At 38.2% G+C, this 24213-nt stretch overlaps 1 protein-coding gene across 3 annotated transcripts; it reads right to left on the bottom strand.

Moving 5' to 3' along the window:
* Positions 1-2182: 2182 nt before the first annotated feature.
* On the bottom strand, positions 2183-23775 carry FBXO38 (F-box protein 38). 3 transcript variants are annotated; one of them, XM_029084673.1, is made up of 21 exons: positions 23648-23775; positions 22694-22827; positions 21391-21554; positions 20806-20971; positions 20319-20456; positions 19445-19582; positions 18937-19030; positions 18384-18514; positions 17897-18067; positions 17497-17639; positions 16378-16600; positions 15584-15703; positions 14292-14471; positions 11064-11783; positions 7913-8013; positions 7447-7549; positions 6212-6378; positions 5314-5459; positions 4499-4602; positions 4118-4231; positions 2183-2807 (listed from the first exon to the last, which is right to left on the bottom strand). In XM_029084673.1, exons 1-21 carry the CDS (start codon positions 23773-23775, stop codon positions 2629-2631), a joined length of 3564 nt encoding a protein of 1187 aa, XP_028940506.1. In that variant the 3' UTR covers positions 2183-2628. The 3 variants fall into 3 exon arrangements, with proteins under 3 accessions (XP_028940506.1, XP_010164997.1, XP_010164998.1); XM_010166695.1 differs by having other exon boundaries at positions 11289-11783; XM_010166696.1 differs by lacking the exon at positions 11064-11783.
* Positions 23776-24213: the final 438 nt, after the last annotated feature.

Below are 24213 nucleotides of genomic sequence, written 5' to 3'. Positions count from 1 at the left end.
CACAGGAGAAGAAATCAGAAAGCCAAATGACAACTGCAACTTTTAGTTCTTCAACTTGCAAAGGAAAACGCTCAGGCCTGCTGCACAAACGCTGGTGATACCGCACCCCCCTCAGCAAACCTGGGCCGACGTCTGCGCAATCTCGTGCTACGTCCTGGCTTTTGTAAACACACATCACCTACTGCAGGGACTCAAGGATCCACAGGAGAAGAAATCAGAAAGCCAAATGACAACTGCAACTTTTAGTTCTTCATGGCAGAAAACAAACCAAGATATTTTCAGCCCTTAGAACTGGGACAGCTTTTCAAGTGGGAGTTGATGCTGCACTGAGGGTGCACGTCCGCCACCAGCAGAACACCACTGAAACCAGAGCCTGGCAAACACATCCCCGTTCGTACAGCAGCTCCTCTACCCATGCATGTACTAGTAATAACTTGTTATTTATTTATTTATTTAAACTAAGGAAGGTTGAGCAGGAAAATTATTTTCATCTGCTTTGCTCCTTTCCTCAATTTCAGATACTGAACTTGGTGGAGACAGCAGGTTCCTTGGCCAGATCTCAGTTACGATCTCCATCACCCAGAGCTCTCATGAGACAGACCTAAGATTTTGTCACTACATTTCCACTATGTGTAAAATGGATGTAAAGTTTAAGAGGTTGAAAGTACTGCAGGGTTCATTTGCTTACAGAAAGAAATATTGAATATAAATAAGTACATTATTTGTATAAATACTTCTTCAAAAGACTAAAGTTAGAGATACCAGATGGAGATCTGGTGCAATACTCTAGAAACGCGGTAACATTTTCCTGTACATGCTGTATTAAAATGGTAAACATGACTGAATCAATGACTCAGATTACTTGAAACACTTCTAGGAAGGGTCACAATTACGTTTTGTCTGAATATCACTGAATATATTATCTGTGATTAACTATATTTGTTACAACTAGACCATTAACTTTGATCCTGCATTAAAGCAAATTTAACAGCATTCCCATCATTATCTGGTATCCAGCACTCCACCTCCAGAGAGCACATGTGAGAAAACGCTACTGTACAAAAGCTCTTGCTGCTTCCATTAGGCACCATTCTCTTCCTCTTATCTAATATATTTCTAGTTCCGCATTACCTCAAGAATTTCCACAGAGGGAGAGATACAGAGAAAACAGAACACTGGCTTTGCTGTGTTTAAGTTTTGCCTCTTCAATTCTGCAGAGCTAAACGTCATAGAAATCCCCATTAGTCACATTTATACCAAAGTTCAAAGAATTAAAATCATTAATGATGATGTGTAAAATTGTATAACAGTATAAACTAATCTGCTCTACAGCTCTTACCACCGTTAGTAAACTGTCATTTCTTAGGCTGGTAATTCTGCAACTTAAAAAAAGCACGAACAACAGATCAGCCCATCGTTGGTCGTATGGCATATCTCAAGGTGCATCTGTGCAGTCACAGCTGTGCACGCATGCAGAGACTGTTTCACAGCACAGCAGATTACCCTGTAAGAGGTCTCCCACCCCCACAGAACACACCACTAGCAGTACACAAGCCAGCTAGGTTAATACTAACTTGTGCATTTTTATACCTGTACACTGGACTTGCAGCAAATTCTGGACATTTACACAAAACATCTATGGAGACTGTGGGAACCAGAGGCATTTGCTATATGCAATAAAAACAAGTATTCAGAGACAAACAGCAGCAGTATTTACTGACCGTATGGAAAATCTGTATTCATGAGTGAGCATGAATCAGCCTGAAAGCTCACTGGTTGAGTCAGATGGATCCTGTACTGACACAGCTATAACTAAGCAATTATACATCCCTTTTCCTGCCTGTCTTAAGGGAAAATTCAGCTTTCAGCCAGTTCATATGTGCAGATTTATGTTAAAGAAATCAGAACCAACAATCAGCAACTTCTTTTTCATATTACAGTCAAATACACTATTAAAATTAAATCTAATGGTACGAGATGCTTTAGAACACATCTTCTGTTTCCAAGGTGCTCAATGTGGGGTTTTTTCTTTCGCAAAAAATGTTCTTAATGAACTTCAGAAACTACCACAGATCACCAGCTTCGCTACTTTTTTTTCTGCTTTTGGCCTTTTTTGCAACAGCTGTAGAATAATTTGCTCCCTTTGAAAAATGCACACAAGACACAAAGATTGTGCTCAACAGGTTTACTCAGACTGGACTCAAACGCTCAAGAAAAAGGCACAGATTAAAAGAGACTTGACGACTCTTTTGAACACAGCAAATGGGATTTTGTTTATAAGAAAAAAAAATACTGCTATGAATTGTATGGGCTGAAAAATTCAAATATTCTTCCCTGTTCCTAATTATTGGCCTTCATTAAAATGGAATTTAAATTAAATTGTATAAACATATGAAATAAAGTCTCAGTATTAGGAAGTTTTTTTTGTTTCATCTATGTACAAATCTTAGTATACAATTTTTACTTTTCATTATACATTTACTACATACTCTTTTCCAAACTGTGTGAGAGCAACTGCTAAGTATGTGTTTCAAGAAAATGCTTTGCATTCGGAAAGAATCCACCTGCTTTCTTGGCTGGCAGTGCCAATCAGAATTTAGGAAGATGACAGTTAGGGAGAGTATCCACTCAAATGTAATCATCCTCTACCGGTTCACCGTTGACATCACAGTAATGGATGAAGATGGCCACCACACGTTGGAATACACCTTTTTTCATCTGGCGCAGTTCAGAGATCTCTTCTCCTATTGTTTCCATACAGATGTCTGCAGACAATTGTCCTTTCCTTCGAGGTGCATAAATAGTAGCTGTGGAAGGCACATAAGAATAAAAACTAGAATCTTTCATATAAAGAAATTCACAAGCGAATCTGTTTTGCATTAAATGAGATAGTCATGGAAAACAAACAGAAAAATCTTCCACTGAGCAACCATGTTTAAGGAATATTATTCAAGCAGAAAAGGTATTCTGCCTTCCCCATATATAAACCTTGCAATAGCTCCAATACTCATTGAATGCATGCAAAGTCCACGTGCCTTCGAGTGAAGGGAATGCCAGCACATAACAAAGCCTTCCACCTGAGACTTACCTGACATGCTTTCAGGTTATCCATTTCAGTGATCGCTTAGGTGTTTTATAAACAAGAGCAATTAAGGATAAAGCAGCAGTCTTGTCTTTATTTTTTTATGGCTTTAACATCATTTTTAATCTAATTACTCTTTTAAATCAAATAGATATCATTTTTTTTATAATTCAGACTACATACTGAACTACAAGCATTAAGTGGATTAATCACTTTCAAATAAAAATAAAACAAAATAAATCAGAGAAAGGTATAGCCAAAAAAGATTTCTTCCGCATCCTCTTGACCTTCATCCCCTTGAACTGGAGCAAGACAAGAATATCCAAAACTATGTCAATTAAAAATACCTCTACTGAAGGAGATTCCAAGATTTTCCTAATTAAGTAGTGGAATAACATTATTTTTACCTGCTACCAAACAAGATTCTTAATTGAGTCCTAGGAACTGCCCATTATATTTCATAAGACAAGCTCCTAAATAAAAAGAGCCATATCTATCCTAAATTCTAACCCACATCATCTCTGTTCCAGAGTTTTCAAGTCGAGTTCTCTTTTCTCCCAAGTTTCTGTGAGTCTCACTTCTCTTTGCTGGACTCTCTTCAGCCTACCTTAGCAACCTTGGATAAAGCAAAGCCAGAGGCAGTAGTCCAGCTGAGCTTTCAGCAGTAATGCCAGTAAACTCCACAAAACATGAATTGCTGGGACTACACATCACAACATTAATTTTGTGTGTGTTTTAAATGCACTTGTTCTTCTGGATATGACAAATCCATTACATTTTTTAGGCTAAGCACCAGACTGGCACTCTGATTTTGTCAGTATTAGGGGCCTCCAGGTGGTCGATACACTGTTGTAGTACTATGGCCCTCTCCTCTGCTCAATCCCCTCCTCATTCAGCTCCCAATACTGCTACAGGTAGTTATTTATAGTTTACCAAAAGTAGCATAAGAATTAGAAAACTGAAAAATAAAGGACTGCATTGTCAGCCTGGAACCAAGCAACAAGTTCTTTGAACACATCAAAAAAGATTACTCACTTCTCTCATCATCCTCGAAGTCATATCTAGCATAGCTGTTTGGCTCTGCTGTTCTCAGTGATCTCAACCATGGGAAGTCAGTAATCATGGAGTAAGGGGCACCATCCACAATGCCTAGAAGACAGACAACATGAGAATATGAAGAGGACAATATCACTCCTGCAGCATCACCACTCTTCATCAAGTAAACTTCACTGATATCACACAGATTGGTGACTCTAATGCAGGAAGAGCACCTCCTTGCTTCAATTCCCTCCCAGTGCCAAATGTCCTCCACTTTCCTCACAAGAATTATTATTCACGTCTCTTGTAACTTGATGGAAAGTTACTTATCTTAGCAAGGAACTGATCATCAGCTTTCAGCTCTCTATAAACACTCACCTTCTAGAGTGTAAATATCTCTTCCCCAGGGGTACTTAGTGTATTTCTTCAGGTCTTCATCAGTTCGTGTAGCTTCAGGGAAGAACTCATATTTAATAAGCTCTCTGGAGAGAAAGAGGAAGAGATAGTAGTGATAGCAGATGTGAAAGCGGGAGGGAGAAAAACCAAATGGGAAATCCTATTACACAACCTTTCCTTTAATGAGCCTGAATCCATAGAAACACTTCTCTAAGATCCTCAATCTCAGTATGGAATCCCTTTTCACTTTTGAGAGTAACTACAGAGAATTTGTATGGCTTAGATGAGAAATCAATTAAGCTACCTTTTAAGCATAGCTTTCTGTCTGTAAGGAACAATCCAACGTAACTGCAGCAGAACAGAATTTAAAAAATAAATTTGTTCTCTTAGTCATTTTAGTGAAAAACCAGTGGTTTAAAACAGCTGGATGAGAACCACTGTATACAATTCCCCGGTGCTGAGTATTTTTGCTCCTCAGTAAGGAGCTGATACTGATTGTACATCATCTTCCCCAGAAACCAACATTATTTCTTGGAGTAAATCAGTCTTTCTCTTTTTTAACAAAAGAAAATTGTTTTCAGATTTGAAGACACTCCTCAGCTATCTTGACTATCACTGACTACTTCAATGTTCAGTTGCATTACTGCTTGATGGAATAGAACTAAGAATTCTACAGTATTTTTCATATGGTTACGATATTTAATCTATGTTTTGAATTAGATACATCTACTGAAGCTGTAGCTGCTGAATCAGGATTGAATACCTTTTCTGTGAAATTACTGAAGGCAAGTACTCACTGGTTGATATTTGCTATTGTGTCCATCCAGCTCCGAATGCGCACCTTATTGCGGACATTAGGTGGGTTACTGAATTCATGAATTATGCAAATATGGTACGGATAAGGGCCACTAAATATCTTTTGCTCAAGAGTCAATGTGTCAACCTGTGAAAGGCAGAAAATAAAGACTTGTGACCAAGAGAAACAAAGAGATGTGATTTTAGAGTCAAGAGCAGACATCTACCAAATCCCCCGAATTCTGAGGGAACATATCCAGTGAAAAGAAATTTTAACAGCATACATAATCAAAGACATGATTAACTGTAGTAAAACTTTCCTAGTGCAGTTCTGCCAACTAATCTTCTTAAGTAGTGGAATTTCATGGGAAATTTTCTGATGTGCTTCACAACTCCAATATGTAAGTAAACTTTCATAAAATTACATAATGGTTTAAACTACATTCACTTTCTCAGAATTTGTCTCTGGCTTAGGGGGAGGGGTTGGTGTTTTGGTTTGTTTTTTCCCCCTAGTAGTCATGCCACTGCCCTTTAAGACCTAAAGCAAGAGATCTCATTTCAAAGAAATGCTGGCTTTTATATCAAATCAACCTACCCTCGCTAGCCAGGCAAACCAAGCCAGAAAAGGCATTACTTTCCATGAGAGAAGCAGCATCACTGTATAATACAGAATGCTCTGGTTAGAGTGATAAATCAAAAAAACATTATCATCCAAGTCCCAGATTCTGCAATAAAAGCTTTGGTGAAACAAAGTTTCAATAAATAAGTTTCTCAAGAGGTGTGTTACTGTAACATATGAATTTCTTGCATTAATTGAAAAACACATTAAGCCAAGAGCGGTGACAGAATACAGGCAGAACTTCAGATCTGTTCGTGATTAAATCAACATTGGTTACGTACCTGCTGCATTGGGCGAAGGTAAATGATTCGGTTTCTTTCCGGTGGCATCCTGAGAATCTGATCCAGAACCTGATCCATGTTTAACTTCTTACACTGGGCATAGTCAAACCGATTGACAACTGGTGCATTTTCTACTTTTAAGTGTTTCAATACACGGCACCTTGTAGCTATAAATCAGCAAACAAAATTATTAAAAGAAATACAATACTGAAAAAACCTTAGGAGCCTCCTGTCAGAGACTTTCAAAACCGACTGTTTCAAAAGAAGTCAAACAAGTAATGTAAGAAACAGACAATTACTGAAGTAGTTTGGATAGCTGGCAACTTAAGTATACTGAGGAAACAGATTAGCTGTTCATTTCTTCCACAGGATGATCAAACTTTTAATTTGTGAATTTGGAAGAAAGTCCTTTTAAAAGGCGATGTCAAATTTAATCTAACAATCTTTTTCTCCCTTTTCACAAAGCCCCCTGAAATGGTCTGTGGACTGCCACAATTGAATATCACGGACTTCAAAATCAGATCAAATACAGAGTATTGTGAAGCCACACAATGTAAAATAAAGCTATTTCCTTTCTAGTAACACTGCTCATGTAATCAAAATTTAGTTCAAAATTAATGTATATTCAGAGAAGTATTCTGGAAAAAAGAAATAATTTCTTCATTCTCTGATAAGTAGAGAGAGGTATCTTATTTTCAGAAGAAAAGGTATTATTTAGTGTAGATGTTGCAGAAAACAATAAATGACCCAATGCTTCAATAAAGGACTAGTCACACATCCTGGCATGTGAATCTAATGCAGCCTAAGTGCCATAATTTAAAAGAGATTTTTAGCATGTCAAGGAGGAAAGTATCATCATGTCAGCTATATAATCTATGGAAGCAGGAAGATATGAGAGCAAAAACAAGGTACTCAGAAACTCCTTTCATCAACTTCCAATTACTGCATTACCACTCTTCAATAACATCTCATCTTCCTAACTGACATATAATTGCAACTGATTTGCAAAATAATCTGCAATGATTTTCAGATATTAATCTTTATTAAACTTGTTATGACTTATAAGGAAAGAGGCATTCAAATTGAGAAGCAGGAATATTTGGTGTTCTAACCATCAGTCTGACATATAGCAAAGCAGCTGATGACTACAAAATAAGCAGTGGATTGCCTTTAATTCTTTCAGAAATTTCTAATAACGCCAGATGGAAGAGGTACGCATGATATTAACTACATACCATGTATGAACATCATTTTGGGGCAGTCTTTCAGTACCAAATCTGTTATTCCACAATTGGTCAAGGTAATTCCAACAAGGTTTTTGGATTTCAAAGTCAGTATCTGGTAAAAATAAAAAAAAACCCCAGAAATAAACTATGGCAGGGTAAAAACAAAGAAAAAAATAAAATAAACTGAATTTTAAAAGACACTACCAAATACAGAAGGATATTAACTTCATTTGAATCAATATAACACAGCTTCTGTTCGCAACAGGTATTTGAGACTACTGGGCTACTGAGTAACAGACAGAGTAACACTGCACCTAACACAGAAATTTCCTCTATATGGTGGAGACCAAAGAGAATAGCAACATCAGTTATAACTCATCTGGCTCCACACAAATGACAAGCTTGTATGATTACATCATTGTTCATGAGCATTCCCAGCTGATAAACCTGTAGGAAGTGAAGAAAAGGAGCTTACTTGTACGTGATCATCTTCAATGACCGGGTCACTTGTACTTGTGGACTTGTCAGCTGTCCTTTTCCGCTTTGTGGTTTGCCGTGGCTTTGGCTTAGCCACCTCTGGAAACAGAAAACCAGAAAAATCTTTCCTCTGTTTGCATTTCAGGATAACACTAGAGGAATTCCCTAGCTGAAAGTGTTCTATAAGAACATACGTTTCTTACACAAGCAGACCAAAGATCTGTCTGGCCTGAAAACAACCATAACACTTTTCCTTGCACAAAAAATCACTTGCAGGTTTGTTGCTCAAAATCATTCATATTAAATAACTTGTGGCAGAGGGGTGGGCTGTTGATAGATGAAAACAGAGGAATACTGAACCTACAAGTTCAACATCACAGAAAGATGTGGAGCCAAGAAAAGAACAGGAGATTAATTGTTAGGTTACACTTGGTTCTCTGCAGCAAACAGAACATTATTGACAAATACAGGAACTAAAATAACTTTAAATAGTAGAAGTAATCTCAAACTACTCGAAAGTTTGCTCTTTATAATTGTCACTAAGTTTTTCCTAATATTGAAAAGGATGCCCAGGTATAAAATACTTTGATGTTCCTAAGCTGCTTCTTACTCCATTTCATGCACCAGTGACATCAAATTCCTGCTTGATTTAAAAGATGAGGCTTTGATAAGAAAGGATGATAGATGAACACCCTTACTTCCTACAGTAAGAGAAAAAAAAATGTCCTAGACTTAATTTTCTGTGATTAACAGATCAAAATGAGAATTATTTTACTAAAGTTAAACTTCCTTTGACTTTTTTGTTAAAACATGTTCACAAAGATTGACAATCAAGATAGAAGTGTAAAATTTTACAGATTATATATGAACTACTCCATGTCATACTACCATTAACATTAGAAAAGACCTCTTTTCCTACTTAACATCACCAAATTCCACTGATACATGTAAACATGTGACATTCAGTGGGCCTATGAGCTCCAGAATTCAGGCTACAGCTTTTGGGGATCCACAGGTTGAAAGATGTAATAAGAAGTACTCAACTTGTGGCACCCATGAATCATCATCCCCCAGAGAATTTTTCTGACAGTTCCTAGAGTATCTACAGATAGTGAAATACTTCCTAGCTATATTACAGGAAAAATTTTCCAATTTTATGTTGAATTGTTCAAGGTGCAGCCCAAGGCCAAGAAATCTTTACAGAAGGTTTAAAATAACATGCATTTTAAAATGTGAAAAGCTTGCTTCACTACAAATGCAAACGAAACAAGTTTAAAAAACCCCATTTCTTAACAAGAAGTGTGGCTTATATTTTTACTAAAGTAAAAATCAAAACTACACACTTGAGTCATCCTTTAGCTAGCTAGTCTGTAGTGATAATGCTTTTAAAATTTCACTATCTTCAATATTTGAGTTGTTCCACTGTTTTAACATGAGTAAATAACTCAAGTGAAAAAAGAAACACTTCTACTATCAGACACAGGTTTGTTACAGCAGCCGAAAACCGCAATGTCATTTATGCTAGAATAATAGAAAGCAGTCATATTCAAGGCACATTTTTAGACTATTTATGGAAAAACATTTCCAAATCTATAACAAAGCATTTTCAGGTTATACCCTAGTAAATTGTATACCCTATCCTAGTGAAGAAAAGCACCGCAAGAGCCAGGCACAAGAAGCTTCACTGTCCTATCTATTAAACACAGATTTAGAACATAAAAGTGACACATCAAGTCTCATATTCTGCCTCAAGCATCAGTGAGTATCTGATGCTTCAAAGAGGAAAATAAGCGCATAAGGACATAGACGTAACTGTTCGGAGTTGGGAAAACAGTCCTGACTTGTGTAGGCTAAATATAGGAAATACTGAGACAGTTTTCTCCACAAGCAGAAAAGATCGTTTCCCTTACTTACAACTGAAACATGAAAACAGAGATACTTTCAGTAAGACACCTTAATTTAATATTTAGATCTGACTGACTTCACTTCATATTTTGGTAATGGATGAGGATAGAGAAGAAATTTTTTCCTGATTTTTGTGGACTAATTACTAGTCATAATGGAGCAAGGTAGAAACCAGACATTTTAAATTTAATAGCAAGATCATTTCTACAATCTGAGATGCATGTAGGTACAGAACAGTATCTTAGGTGACTTAGGTTCTGTTAACATTTGGGAACATTAAGATAAACTGGTAAGACACTAGGACATACTGTGTTTGAATCATTCCATGTTAACAGTCAGAGATTTGCTATCCATCTTTTCTACCTCCAATGCATACAGCTCTGTAGCTACCATGTTTCATTTTTCAGTTTCATTTTATTTGCTAGATATTCTCATCAAAGAATTCTGGACATATGAGGTAATTATAAAATGTGCTATGCCAGATTAAAATTATTATTTTGAAAAGCAAGCATATTTGGAGAAACAGCAAGTTCCCCTCTTGCATCTATTCTTTTCTCCCAACATTTCTGGCTTCATTCCAGTCCCTCAGGATTTTTATTTTATTTTATTTTATTGTTTTGTTTGTTTTACATGATGTGAAGCGCGAACCTATTTAATAAAAAGACAATTTTCAACAAGTTTGATCACCACGTCTTATACACTTGGAAGCAGAATCCAATATGGAGGTTCACAAGCTTGGCTCAAATATAGTTATGGCTTTCTTTATTGGTTGATAAAGTATCAGTTATTAACTTTTGCCTTCTTGCTAAGATCTGAGCATACCTGCTGTCTTCTTCCTTTTAAAGGGAGAATTTTAATGGGGGAGACAGTCTTATGTTTCAATGAATAACAGCCTTCACAGGAAGAGAGAAGCTGTCAAAAGAAGTTGCATTTGGTTTTCAAATGAGTAAATAAAACACTGTTTAATATGTACGGATAACACATACAGAAATACTTGCATGGAGAAAAAAGTCACTGGCACTCTTTCAGAGAGATCGGTTATTTTACCTAGCTATGGCAGTGAAGTCAGTCATTTCTCTTCCATCAATATTCTGACCCTTTGACAAACCACTTATTTTTAAAGTATTAACCAATAAACTTCACATTTAACTTCAGTATTATCTGTGGGTGTTGTGGTCGTTCAATATTGTCTCATGCCAGCACAGTAGTTTACTCAGAAATTAATATATGCAAATAGGTCATACCTGACTCAGACACCAGAGGGACATGGGACAGCTTGCTTCTAGCTCTTGTTAGAGGCCGGCGAGGATACTCTTCTTTATACTCCATCTCACAGCTCTTTTGCTGTGAGCCCGTGCTCTCCTCCTCACTGGTAGGCCCAAAGGCACTCCCACTAGTCCTCCCATCACCTGTTTCTCCTGGAGGACCACAGTTTGTCAGAGTTCTAAGTGCAAAATCTGATCCAGTGCGGTTTGGTCCATTCCTGCAGGTTCCACTTGTGGATGGGCATTCCCCATCACAACACCCACTAGTCCTCTGCTGTATGTCCTGTGGCTTGTAGCAGGAACACCTGGAGCAAAGAGAGCTCTCCTCAGTCTCTCTCTCACTGGAACCTTCACTTTTACAAGGCGAGCAGACACACTGCCTGGACTCATCTCCAAGTGCCGGACTGGTGCCAGCAGCGTGGCTATTAACTGTCTGTGCACAGTCAGGGCTAGGAGAAACAGCACTGCAGGAGCTGGATGTTCCCGTTGATCCTGTAGCACTACTGCAACCTGGGTAAGAATCTTTGCTTTTGCTCCTTTCAGGCATGTCACTTGCTGCTTTCATGTCTGCTTTAATCTGTTCGCTTGTTACTTGACAACCTTTCTCACAGCTGCTTTCCTCGGTGTGGAACTGCTTTGTCTGGCCCACTTGGCTGGCACTACATCTCTTCCGCAGCGGTGTCTTGCCTTTACCACTCACTGTAAGAGTTAAGTGAGAGAAAGAAATGAGACAACCTAATAATTCAAATAAATGCTGAGTGCTACTCTGTTAGAGGCTACTTAGAACAGATGGCAGCCTAGAGGCCAATGACAAATCTTATCAGGGCCATGCTTCTATTTAGATCTTATGAGATTTAGTATTTTCAGCAGTTACTGAATCTCTTTAACGTCTCACAGCTATTTTTGTAGTGATGTGCTGGGGCGCTTGTCAGTAAATGAGATGCTTATTTGCCAGAGAGGCTAATACTTCCACAAAGCAGATAACTGGTTAAAAAGGCCAAAGCACAACAATATGAAAAACACACTGATAATAGGCTTCTGTTCTCTTAAATATAAGAAATAAGTCTGAGGAATTAAATAGTAACACAGATAGGACTAAAGTTTATGCTTTCAATGGCAATCCCTAGCTCCCCCTCCTGGGTATGGAAATCAGTGTCAACAGGTAACATCACTCTCAGTTTACAGATGAATAAAAAAACATAGAGAAATCACAATTCAAACTTAATGGCTACTGTCTTATGCCTCTCAGCTAATTACACTAAACTAAGCCTGAAAAAAACATTATTTGCTCTACAAAAGTTTAGGCAAATTGTCTCCAAACACAGGTTATTTCAACCCTCAAACCAGAACTGATTATCTACGCTATAAGCACAGCACTCTTATAGATTTCCAAGTTGAAACAACCAGATTTGTTGAAATGTACTAAAATGACAGGGGGGCTGATGTATGATAGTTACAACAGGAAGATACTTGATCCTTTACAGCTTTGATATCATAGAATGGTTTGGGTTGGAAGGGACCTTTAAAGTTCACCTAGTCCAAGCCCCCTGCAGTGCAGTGAGCATGGACATCTTCAACTATGTTCTAGGCTTTGCAGAAATTAAACCAGTACTAGATCAATACATTTCTCAGTCCTTCACAATGCAGGATTTTTATGTTAACTGCTTACTAAATATTCATTAAGGCTTAACACTGCATCTGCTTCATACGTCAATTACTTATAGATTACAATTCAACTTCCTCCTTTCTTGCATACATACGAAACCACTTAGAATACAAACTACAGGAAACAGCACCGTGCCCTGGGGTGCATCCAGCACTGCATTGCGAGCCGGTCAAGGGGAGTGATCGTCCCGCTCTACTCTGCACTGGTGCAGCCTCACCTTGAGTACTGTGTGCAGTTTTGGGCGCCACAGCATGAAAAGGATCTAAAGCTACTAGAGAGCGTCCAGAGGAGGCCACTAAATTGGTGAAGGGCTTAGAAGGGAAGCTGTATGAGGAGAGGTTGAAGTCGCTTCGTTTGTTCAGCCTGGAGGAGACTGAGAGGAGATCTCATCACAGTCTGTAACTTCCTCACAGGAAGAGGAGGGGCAGGCACTGATCTCTTCTCTCTGGTGACCAATGATAGGACCAGGGGAAATGGCAGGAAGATGTGCCAGGGCAAGTTTAGGTTGGACATTAGGAAAAGGTTCTTCACCCAGAGGGTGGTGGAGCACTGGAACAGGCTCCCCAGGGAGGTGCTCATGGCACCAAGCCTAATAACATTCAAGAAGCATTTGGACAAGGCCCTCAGACACATGGTCTGAATCTTGTGACTGTCCTATGCTAGGGCAAGAGTTGGACTCGATGATCCTTGTGGGTCCCTTCCAACTCACAATGTTCTATGATTCTATGATCTCTGTTGTTAGAAAGGCCTTATGACATGTGGCATCAGACCCAGAAATCAGACTTCAGGCCACAGATATGGAGCTTATAAAAAAGCTCAAAAAAGCTTTTTTGAGTAAACTCAAAAAAGACAGGGAATGTCCTTTTCTATGTCTCTCTCTAATTGCCATACTACCATGAAGTTCTAGGTCTCTGACTCTCAATGAGTCATAATAATACGTGTATTACTACTGTGACAACTAATAATAATAATATATATACACATACACACATGCTATTAATAGTAAGTGTAGTTCAAAAGTGAAGATGGCAGTGCTGAACATCACATTCTAACTAACCTCCAATGCTCCCATCAAAGTAAAGTTGATGTTAAAAGTGCCCCTTTCAAGACAATCCCACAGGGCCCCCCGTGAACCAGAAGATGGCTACAATTCTCATGCATTTGCCCCAGTGGTCACATTTTGCTTCAGCAGCAATGCTTTGACAGATGAATCATATAGACAATGTAGCTGCAAATTTGTTTTCACAGACATGATAAATTCTGTGCACTGGGAAATCCAAAAAGAGGATCTATAGGTTTCTGGGTGCAAAGCAGCACAGCACCGCTATTTTTGTGTTTCTGTACAGCAACTATGTGATCTGAGCTCACAGAGATGTGTCCTTACACCTTTTTTCTAGATTTGTAACAGGAAGAAAAGAGTAGGGGGCAAACAAACAAGCATGCCTATTACAAAGCTGGAAATAAAACTGAACAAGATGGAAAGACTGAAGCTTAAGAATAAATTTCGCTTAACAGTACCCAGGAACCCATCTGTTCCATACCTGAAGGTTCTCTAGTTTCCACTGGATCTCTGCTTTTCTCTTCTCCATCTGAGTAATTCTGTGCAATGCTGTTAGAGATGCAGGCTCTTGAAGTCCCCATGTTTTCTTCCTCATCCTCACTGTCTGAATCATGGACAGTAATAGGTGCTGCTTTTACAACAGGCTGAATGCCACTTGGTCCTGAAAACAGTAGAAGAATGGCAACAGTTCATGTAAAAAAAAGCCAAGCATGGATTAAAGGGCTGCAGAACTTTTAGAACTACTTGAAAAAATTACAGGAGATGAATTTGGTTCAATTTAGCCACCCATTCTGTGGCTTCCTCATTAAAATCCAAATAAGAGAAAAGCAAAACACTGCATTTCAGCATTAAAGCATTCTAGTTTGAAAGGGGAAAAGTATCACAATGTAAGACAAAACATAGGTTTTTTTGTAATGTTTCTCTGCTTCAGAACAGCTTAAAGGTTCTTCCACAACAGTACAAGTAATTACACAACTACGTATTATAAGCAGTCTCTGAAACCTCCACCATAAAGACAGAAATGTCAGTCCCAACATCTGCAGTTATCTTTCTAAATCCCATCAGTGGGAAGGAGAAGCATGAATTATCAAGCTTCAGTATAAATGTGCTTTATTAGTTACCTCTCCTGGCTACTAACTGAAGGCATAAGCCAATCACAATGACATATCTGCCTGTGAATAACACAAGAAATGAACATTAAGTTAAATAACCTTTTCAGGAGTTATCTTGAAAAAGTGAACAGGTCCAGCAAACGTGTATGTTACTTCATGTTGTTGGCGTATTTAGTAGAAAATTATGTTGTCCAGCAAATAGTGGCTATAAAAGAAATCAAGACTGCCTTATGTCACTAATGTGTGTCACTAATTATTGTCACTAATACAAATTAAATTAACACTGGAACAAGTTTTTCTGTCTTGAAAAAAAGGCAAAAAAGAATTCACATGCTGCAGTGAAAACTATTAGGCCATTAACACCAACATTAGAACATGACAAGCTCATTCAGACCTTCTGACTCTTATTATACTTGGCACAAAAATAAGGCTTTAAGATCAAGATATTTTACTCCATATGCAAAAGAAAACTGTGAACTATAAAACAGACTTTAAAACACAATAAATTTCTTCACAGCAGTAAGCTGTGCAAGCATCATCAATTCAAACACACCAGACAACCCAGCTGAAGAAAACCATCCAAACCCAGACTTATACTGAAAAATTTAACCCCTCAAGAAGGGGATACCAAAAGGTAATTTCTTTCCAAAACTAAAGTTACCTGCTTGCTCTTCATCAACCTCCATAGGAATCACGGCCTGACTGTGAGCCGGGACCTCATTCTGGCCCTGCTCAACAGCCATCCCTTCTTCCTGTGCCACTTCCTCCATCTCATTCAGTGCTGAAAAGATTAAGATAAGGTCAACAAGAAGGAACAGAGACCATAAGCGTAGGAGAAATTCAACTGGCACCCACAGAGTCAGAGAATCATCGAGAAATAAGTAACAGCTGTCTTGATTCATTCAGTGAGTCTTGAAGTTGCACAAAATCTCTCGGATTTTCTACATGTCTTTAGCCAAGGCCCCAGCCTAACTTTTGATGTTTACTTCTCCCAAATTTTCCACTCCTCCTCAAAAGTCTTGCTCTACTGTAGTGAGCAGTATGACTAGGATTTACATACTCATTCCCTCCTATGACTTCTGCCTTTGCTGGGAAAGTTTAAAAATGTACCATCTGACACTGTGACATACTCCCAGATCTGACCAGAGGAGCCTAGAAAACACTTCACACTTCCACAGCCGAGTAGCACACTGAAACTCTACATCTGTACCGACATCAATCACTGAATTGTAACACGCCTGTAACAGCTATTAGATACAATACAAACATAGCTTTTTATCACACAGGTATCGGAGATGTGCAGACAGCCCTCCGGAAAGATTAAAGAAGCTACATACCAGGAACTGAAAGAGCAACAAGCTTGCAATGTACATTCATATCTTCTCTAGGACCCTACGGAAGTAGCAATGCAAATGACATCCCTCACTACAAAGGTTCACAAAGATCAGAGATTACCCTCAGCTGCAATCTGCTGCTCTTCAGCCTGACCATCTTGCCGCAGCTCATTCTCCTCATTCTGGTCATTTGGGTGTTGGTGATTGTTGTGGTGGATGTTTGGATTATTGTTATTCTGGTGGTTATTGTTGTTGTCATTGTCATTGTTAGAGTTCTGATTGCTGACTAGGGCAGATGAGACACCAATTCCTGTGCCTGCACTTAGGCCCACACGAGCACAACCCTGAAAACAAAGAGCAACTATTAAGATTTGAAAACAGGGGCACATAATCTCGACAACATATCCTAATGCCAAGAGAAAGAGTTCTGTCAGTAGCATCCAGGATAGCAGAACAATATGCATGTGAAGAACAGGGGAACTGTCCCAAAAACTTCCTTATACTACACGTTGCAGAGATTCATCATAAGTTCAGCAACCCAGAAAACTTGCACTCTTCTGTTAAACTCCTAATGAAAGAGAACTCCACAAAGCATATAATCTTACTTTATTAAACTGTATTTCATTTGCTATGACATCATACTACATCAATACAAGTAGCAGATTACATAGTCTTCCCAGAATAACCTCAAGATAGAATTAATGAGCAAAGAAAGCAGTTTTTTTATGTAGGCAGTTTTCACTATGTTACAACAGCCGTTACAAAGATTTGTGTAACAGTGTGGGTGAGGGGACAACATGAAGCAATAAAATTGCAAAGCTCTGAAAGCACTCCAGCAGGGAAACAGTACCCCTACATTTCACCCACTACAAAATCATAAAAACCCCTTGGCATTTTAAACAGATAGCTAAGCATGAAAAAAAACCCCAAAGCCCCATATAAAAAGGAGCAACAAAATGAAACAGCAGCAGAGACCTCAAGAGAAACAAAGAATCAATGTGGGTCTTATTTCCTGGTCACATATTCATACAAAATCATACCTTGCCACTGCACCCATCTGCAGAAGAAGCATCATTCTCCCTAACATATCATGACAACAGCAACTGCAAACCAAAGTAATTTATTTACCAAACTATTTAATTAATTACAACTTTTAAAAGAATGTATAACAGCTGCAGCTCACAATATTTCCAATGAGCTGGCAACAATAAAAATAAAAATAATTCCCTGAAAGACTCACCTTTGGAGGTTCACGGAACATCTGGTCCAGAGAAATAAATTCTAAGCTTGGCAATAACTCAATGAACTGACTGAAAGAATCAAGCTTTATTGCATGGCATCGCACCAGGGTGAGGTCAACCAGTCGGGTCCACCTTGAATGATCTAAGGAAAAGAAGAGATACACTGCCTGAAGGATTCTTTTCTCCCTTATTTTTCATTATACCCTTTCCAGATTTGAGAGTAGGCATCTTCTGTATCTCCATTCCAACTGTTACCATCATCATTATGGTTCCAAACCAAGCATCATCTACTGTACTTACTAAGAAATAGAACAAGCAGTACTATTGAGCACAAAAATTCTGTTTTAATATCACAGCTATTTGTAAAATTATCTCTAAAGCATCAAAGGTGTGCAATACCTGTGATCCAATTATTTGGGTTATGTAGATGTGGGCAGTTGTAAATCACGAGATACTTGATGCAAGAAAAAACTTCATTTACAGCTTTCATACCAATATCTGTAATAATCCCCGGATTTTCAACCACATCAGCCAAGCCGTACTTCACCAAGTCTCCATTCGTCATTTTACCTAAGAAAAAGATAGTAGAAAACACAGCAGTACATTTCAGAAACTTGTCTTTTATAGCATGATTTTCTAACTCCCTATTTTAGTCCAATTTGGCAAAATGGATGAGATGATTACTTCAGTTTGATAAAGCTGAGACCCAATTTCAGCAAGAGTTTCAGGAAATGAAGAAAAACATATCTGGCCGTATGAGATCAGCAGCCTCAATATGGGTCCATTAATATGCTTTTTAATCACTCTTAGAAAATGACTGAAAACACATCAACTTATTTAATACTTGTATTTGTCAAATAATTTATGTATATAAAAAATGTCATACACTGTAGTAAAAACTCATCAACATATCCTAGGTGAAGAGTTTCAAACTGTGGAAATTCCAGTTCAGCCATCTTCAAAGCAGAAAAAACACCATCTTTGGTCAAGGAAGGCTGGATCCGCACTTCATGCAACCTGAATGCAATTAAGAATTATTCCTATTAAAAGGCATGTCAAAACACAATTGCCATAGAAACCACTGAAGAAGATGCTCTCTGGTAGTAAAATGAAAATATTCTTTCAACAATTTCAGGATTAAGAGGATATTTGCTGTATCTTTGTGGCAGTATTTGGCAGTTACACAGCAATATAGGAGTTGTGAGATTAACAGCACCACGCTTTTCAGATAGAGGTCTAAGAAGGTGGCTTAGGACACAGATTCAGAAGCACACATAACTGGTTATTTTAACCACAGAATTCTCATGCTATATAAAGTTTAAATGTTTATTCCTTAAATTTTTGAAAGCTGTTCTGCTTCTTCGCCTTCTTGGACTTCATTACTAAGATACTTATTTTGAAAAAGGAGAAGGGGAAAAGAAAGATCTAAAGGCCCATACCTTCGTGCAGCAGTAATGATGAGGTAGCCAAGATCCACTTCAAGTGCATTCTTGCAAGCTCCCAGAACTATAGTGTGCAAATTCCTAAAACCACCTGACAAATTAAAAACATGCTTTCACTTCAGTCACAGACCACAACTTTAAGCCTTATACATTTCCACCAGTGTTGTCTTGACAAGTGAATTAACAAAACACAGCTTTTTTAGCAAATCAATAAAATACATATTTGCACCCAGCTCCCCTCCAATCCTGCTAGTCACCAACATATGCAACCGAAAGGTTAGCTTATCAGTCAAGAGCTAATTGCAGTTAAAAGATCAAAACAATGCTCAATACAGAACTGTATTTAGCACCATAACCACAGCTCCAAACTTGATACCCTGAAAATAATAATAATAATCACGAAAGGATATGTTACTGACAAAAAAGCTAAGCTTCACATGCCTCCAGTATTTGCTAATGTTTTTATTTATTTGTTTCAGAGTATGAGGGATAAGAAGTTTCATACCTGATCTCCAGCTATCTTCTACCACATGCTGGATAAGTCCTCCAAGAAATGGAACACGAACCAGCTCTAAATGCTCCAAATTTCGAGCAGAAGCCAGGCCCGTCACTAGGGGAACATACTTCAAAGAATTTGTGGGTCCTACATAGAATAAACCAATAGATATAAAGAACGTTGTTCACTTAACAGGACTGAATGTATCACATTAAAGAATTAAAAAATGTCCACACATATCCACCTAGATTGGGAAGTCAACAGAACTACATGGCACCAAATAACGTGCAGGAGAGGGATACATTTTTATCCAACACCATGAATAAAACAATTACTTTTCAGAATCTTGTATTCTAAGATTTCTGTTTATACAGAATCACAGGATGGTGGGGGTTGGAAGGGAGCCAAAACAGGTACATCTACAACAGGTTGCACAGGATTGCATCCCGGTGGATTTTGATTATCTCCAGAAAAGGAGACTCCATAAACTCTCTGGGCAGCTTGTTCCAGTGCTCTGTCACCCTCTCAAAGTAAAGAAGTTTCTCCTCATCTTCAGATGGAACTGCCTGTGTCCCAGTTTGTGCCACTGCCCTTTGTCCTGTCACTAACCACTGAAAACAGTCTGGCCTCATCCTCTTGATACCCATCCTTTAGGTATTTATAAGCATTGGTAAGATCCCCTCTCAGTCTTCTCTTCTCCAAACTAAACAGACCCAGGTGTCTCAGGTTTTCCTTGTAAGAGAAATGCTCCTGTCCCTTAATCATCTTTGCAACCCTCTGCTGGACTCTCTACAGTAGCTCCTGTTGAGCCTATGCAGCTTTAACAGAATTAGCAGATTTCCCACATGCTAAAACATCCCCTTCATATATTAATCCCTCTTACCGGCACAGTTCCTCATGACAAAAGTGCGTAAGCTGATACAAAGGAAATCTTTAAAAGGCTGTGGTTTGGTGAGTCTCACCCACTTCAGGTAAAGGTGCCTCAGCATTGGGATACAAGGAATCTCGGGGACATTCACCCCTAACAATACATAAACAAAACAAACATTTCAAACAAGCTTTAAACTATAAACTCTAGGATAAATGTCTTTGGATTAATATTCTGGCTTTAAAAAATAAAGTCTTTTATTTGCTATGTGGCATGTGAGAAAAGCTGTAAACATTTTAAACACAAGTTCTTCACCTCAGTTTGTCAACATAGTTTTTTAGAATCTGCCCTTTGGACCTGCTATCATATATATAGCAACTAGTATTTCAAAAATGCCACATGCCAAATTCCCTCTTTAAAAAAAGAATTACAGTCTTCCAGAGTTTCAAAGCCTTTAAATTCACCCATGTTGAAGCCAACTACTTCATCATTAAACACTTACCTACTAAGTGCAAAGTCTGAATTTTAGCTCCTATGGGAATTTTCAGCTTGTTCTCAGGAGGAATTGGAAAAGCACCATTACGATTACGAAACTTCCCTAAAATATGGACTTGTGGCATGTATGTCCAAATAGCTTCCACCAGCTCTAAATGAGAGGTCTCAACACCCTGCATAAAAGAAAGCAAAGCAAATGCTCTAACACCAGTTCAAGCAACAACATTCTCTTAGCCATGTAAATTTCTCAATAACACACTATACATAATGCAATGTGTTATTTTACTCTAAATTTTCAGGAAGATTTGTCTTTTTAAAAGCAGAGGGATGAGAATTTTTAATTCATTTCTGGACTTAAGAGCACCTGTGATTCCCACTGGTGGAACTATAATTAGCACTCATTTGCAAATTAGTTGCACATTTGCAGATATGATCACAATCAACTGTACTCTGTACTGCCGATCTGAATACAAAGCTCAGGTCAGATCACAAAGTGCTGTAAGCAATGAGGCCCTGCCACATTTCTTCTGTTCTGTTAACATGCATCATCTCAGCTGCTGAAGGAGGTTCTCTCTTGAGTCTAACCACTCACCAGCAGATTTGGACAGGCCTGCAAAGCCTCTAAAACCCCAGGAATGCTGAAAGCTTCATGGCCACGGACTCTGCGTCTTTCAAGATACCTGGGATGAAGACCATAAAGCTGTTCAATGTCTGGCATCTTCCTCAGCAGTGTTAGGAAACTGGAATCAGTGAAACCTAAGATGACAACAACAGATTTGGTATGTGTGACAGCAGACACCTATTTGTAAAGGGAAAACCAAATACATTTTTCTCTTTATATGGCAGTATAAATTCTAAAATGTCAGAAGATTTACTGCTCAGGGAAGCAATAGCTTGTCTTCTACTTCCAGATTCTACAAATCATGACCTACATACTCTTCTGCCTTGAATTTTGCAGATTTGCTATAGGTTTCCTTCAGTGGAGTTGCATGGCTACAGGGTTAACTATACTTTCTCCCTTCTCAGATGAAGCAGCTCTGCAGACTGCCAGGCTTTGTGTCTATATCTTTCCTGGAATTCCATTTATCAACTACATGGCTCAAAAACGCCCAGCTGAATCAGTTATCTGCAGTTCATTACTATTCACCACAGCTCACAATTCTCAAAGAAATTAAGAGTTTCTTAAAGCAAAGGATTATTTTATTCTAACAAAAGACAACACAGAAAAAGGATTTTAAACTAGTAAGTTACATGTATTTACATCTATCTTAGGTTAGGACTAAGCACCTACCTGCTATCAGCCCTAATACATCTAACCTTGCAGATCCTCTAACTTTTAGAATTCACTTGTTTTTATCTCTCTCCCCCAACAAATCCCAGCAGTGTAATTTAAATCCAACAGAAATCCTAATGCTCACAGGGTTGACCTAGGTTGCCAAATTTATCTATTGATCTGAGGATGGCTTGAGATGTGACATCAAAACTTATTTATTCTTACATTGTTAAGTGTTGGCAGATGAGTTGCTCTCTCATTCCATTGTATTTTTTCCTGCCTGCATGCAAACAGCCTCTTCTTGGATTAACCCTTGGATTAACTCCCTTACAATAATCAGACAAACACAGATTGTATTTACAGGTTGCTACAGAGAATCCCCATTTCTGCTACAGTAATATCCAGTATATAGATGCACACACACACACAGACAAATTTTCCAAACCACGTACTCAAGGAAGACACCCAAATGTCACAAAAGTCAAAAGGAATTAAATACCTAACTCCTTTTACTGCTTTTGAAAATGTGCCTTGTATGTGTCCCTATAAAATACCAGGATAGCACAGATAGTTTTGCTCAATACCACTTTAATGCCATATCTTGAGTGAGTAAATTACTCACCAGTGGGCATGTATTCCCACCAACGGCCTGCACATAGATCCACAACCTTCACTACTCGCAGATAAAGAGTGACTGCTTCCTTCAGCTTCCGGGAAAGGCATTCCATGCACATGATATCCTGCAAGGGAAGGTACCTTTGGGAGAGGAAAAAACACCCCTCTGATTTATCAAAGGTGGATCCTTTTCAACTTTTTCCAAACATTAATTCAAACAGAATTTTCAGAACGTACTCTAATAAAGTGTGAAGAATGACTCGCCAATTTTTACACCAAATATAGGATATTTAAGGTACAAATATAATATTAAAGTGAAGAGATGCTTTAGCTCTCTAATAAATACTGCTAACCAAAACATGTGCCACAATAGTTTCTACATGGTTAATTAAATGTACGTTCATTTTCTAGTATAGACTAGCATGCTCAATTTGCAAATATTTTGGAGAGCTACTGTTTTGAAATAACTTGTCAGTAAGACCTTATGTTTTGAATATAACTGAGTTAACATCTTGGAGATTAACATTCTGTGAATCTGTGAGAAGGACTGTGCTGTAGGGAAGACTATATACTCATCTAAGTTCCCTTCCACACACTATGATGCAGATGCAGCAATTTCAAAACATGTACCTCAACTATGTAAAACGCAAGATACATTTCTGCACTGAAATCAACATTATACACTTGTTACCACACACTGGTGAAAAGAATTAAATAACTTATTCATTTCTTCTTCGTTCTACCATTCATCACATCCGCAGAAATTAATTTTAAAAGTATCCAAATGAATTCTGGGACTGAAAAAACATTTTTCACACCTTTTTATCCAGCTTTTATCCATCAGTTCACTCGTGGTACATCTACACTTTCTGAATACGTGACACAAGCATCAGTGCAGGTAAGATTGGGAAAAAAAAAAGAAAACAATATAAACAATAAATTGACTTCTGACACTGCTCACCTAAAGATGTGGCAAAGCACTTCATGAGAGAGTTGGTTCATGTAATCTTTTGGCTCATCAGCTTTGGCAGACTCAGAGCCTTCCCTGGTCACTGAGCATGGTTTCACATTTTTCCGCCGGGGGCCCATATTTGCAACGATTTCTGATGAAAGGAAATATTCACAGTGTCAGGCAAATTCAGTGCAATTGAAAGAGAAGAGAGATAGAGAGTAGAGAAGGACACACCAGTTAAGCTGCATTTACCAAAAAAACCCCAACAAAATTTGCCAATGAAGACAAGCTCCAGTACAGCTGAATTGAGTTAACTAAGAAATAGAAATATTTTTCAAACAAGCTACAGTTTGCCTTGTACATGAGGCCTTAGACATAACCTGACCACTATTAGATAAACTAGAAAGTCCCTTTGAGCTCAGGGAAACTGACAAAGGAAAAACAGAACAGGTTTAATAAGAGATCAATTACGTTGCATGAATAAAATGTCCTCAGAGATACCACTGACACACTAGTTGATCAAGACAAATCACAGGAAAGCTGTGCAAAGACTGCATAGGTTACCAAGCAAATAC

Source organism: Antrostomus carolinensis, unplaced genomic scaffold, assembly GCF_000700745.2.
Source record: "Antrostomus carolinensis isolate BGI_N321 unplaced genomic scaffold, ASM70074v2 scaffold8204, whole genome shotgun sequence".
Lineage (NCBI taxonomy): Eukaryota > Metazoa > Chordata > Aves > Caprimulgiformes > Caprimulgidae > Antrostomus > Antrostomus carolinensis.
The sequence above is the reverse complement of the archived record's forward strand: the minus strand, read 5'-3'. Positions and strand labels throughout refer to the sequence as shown.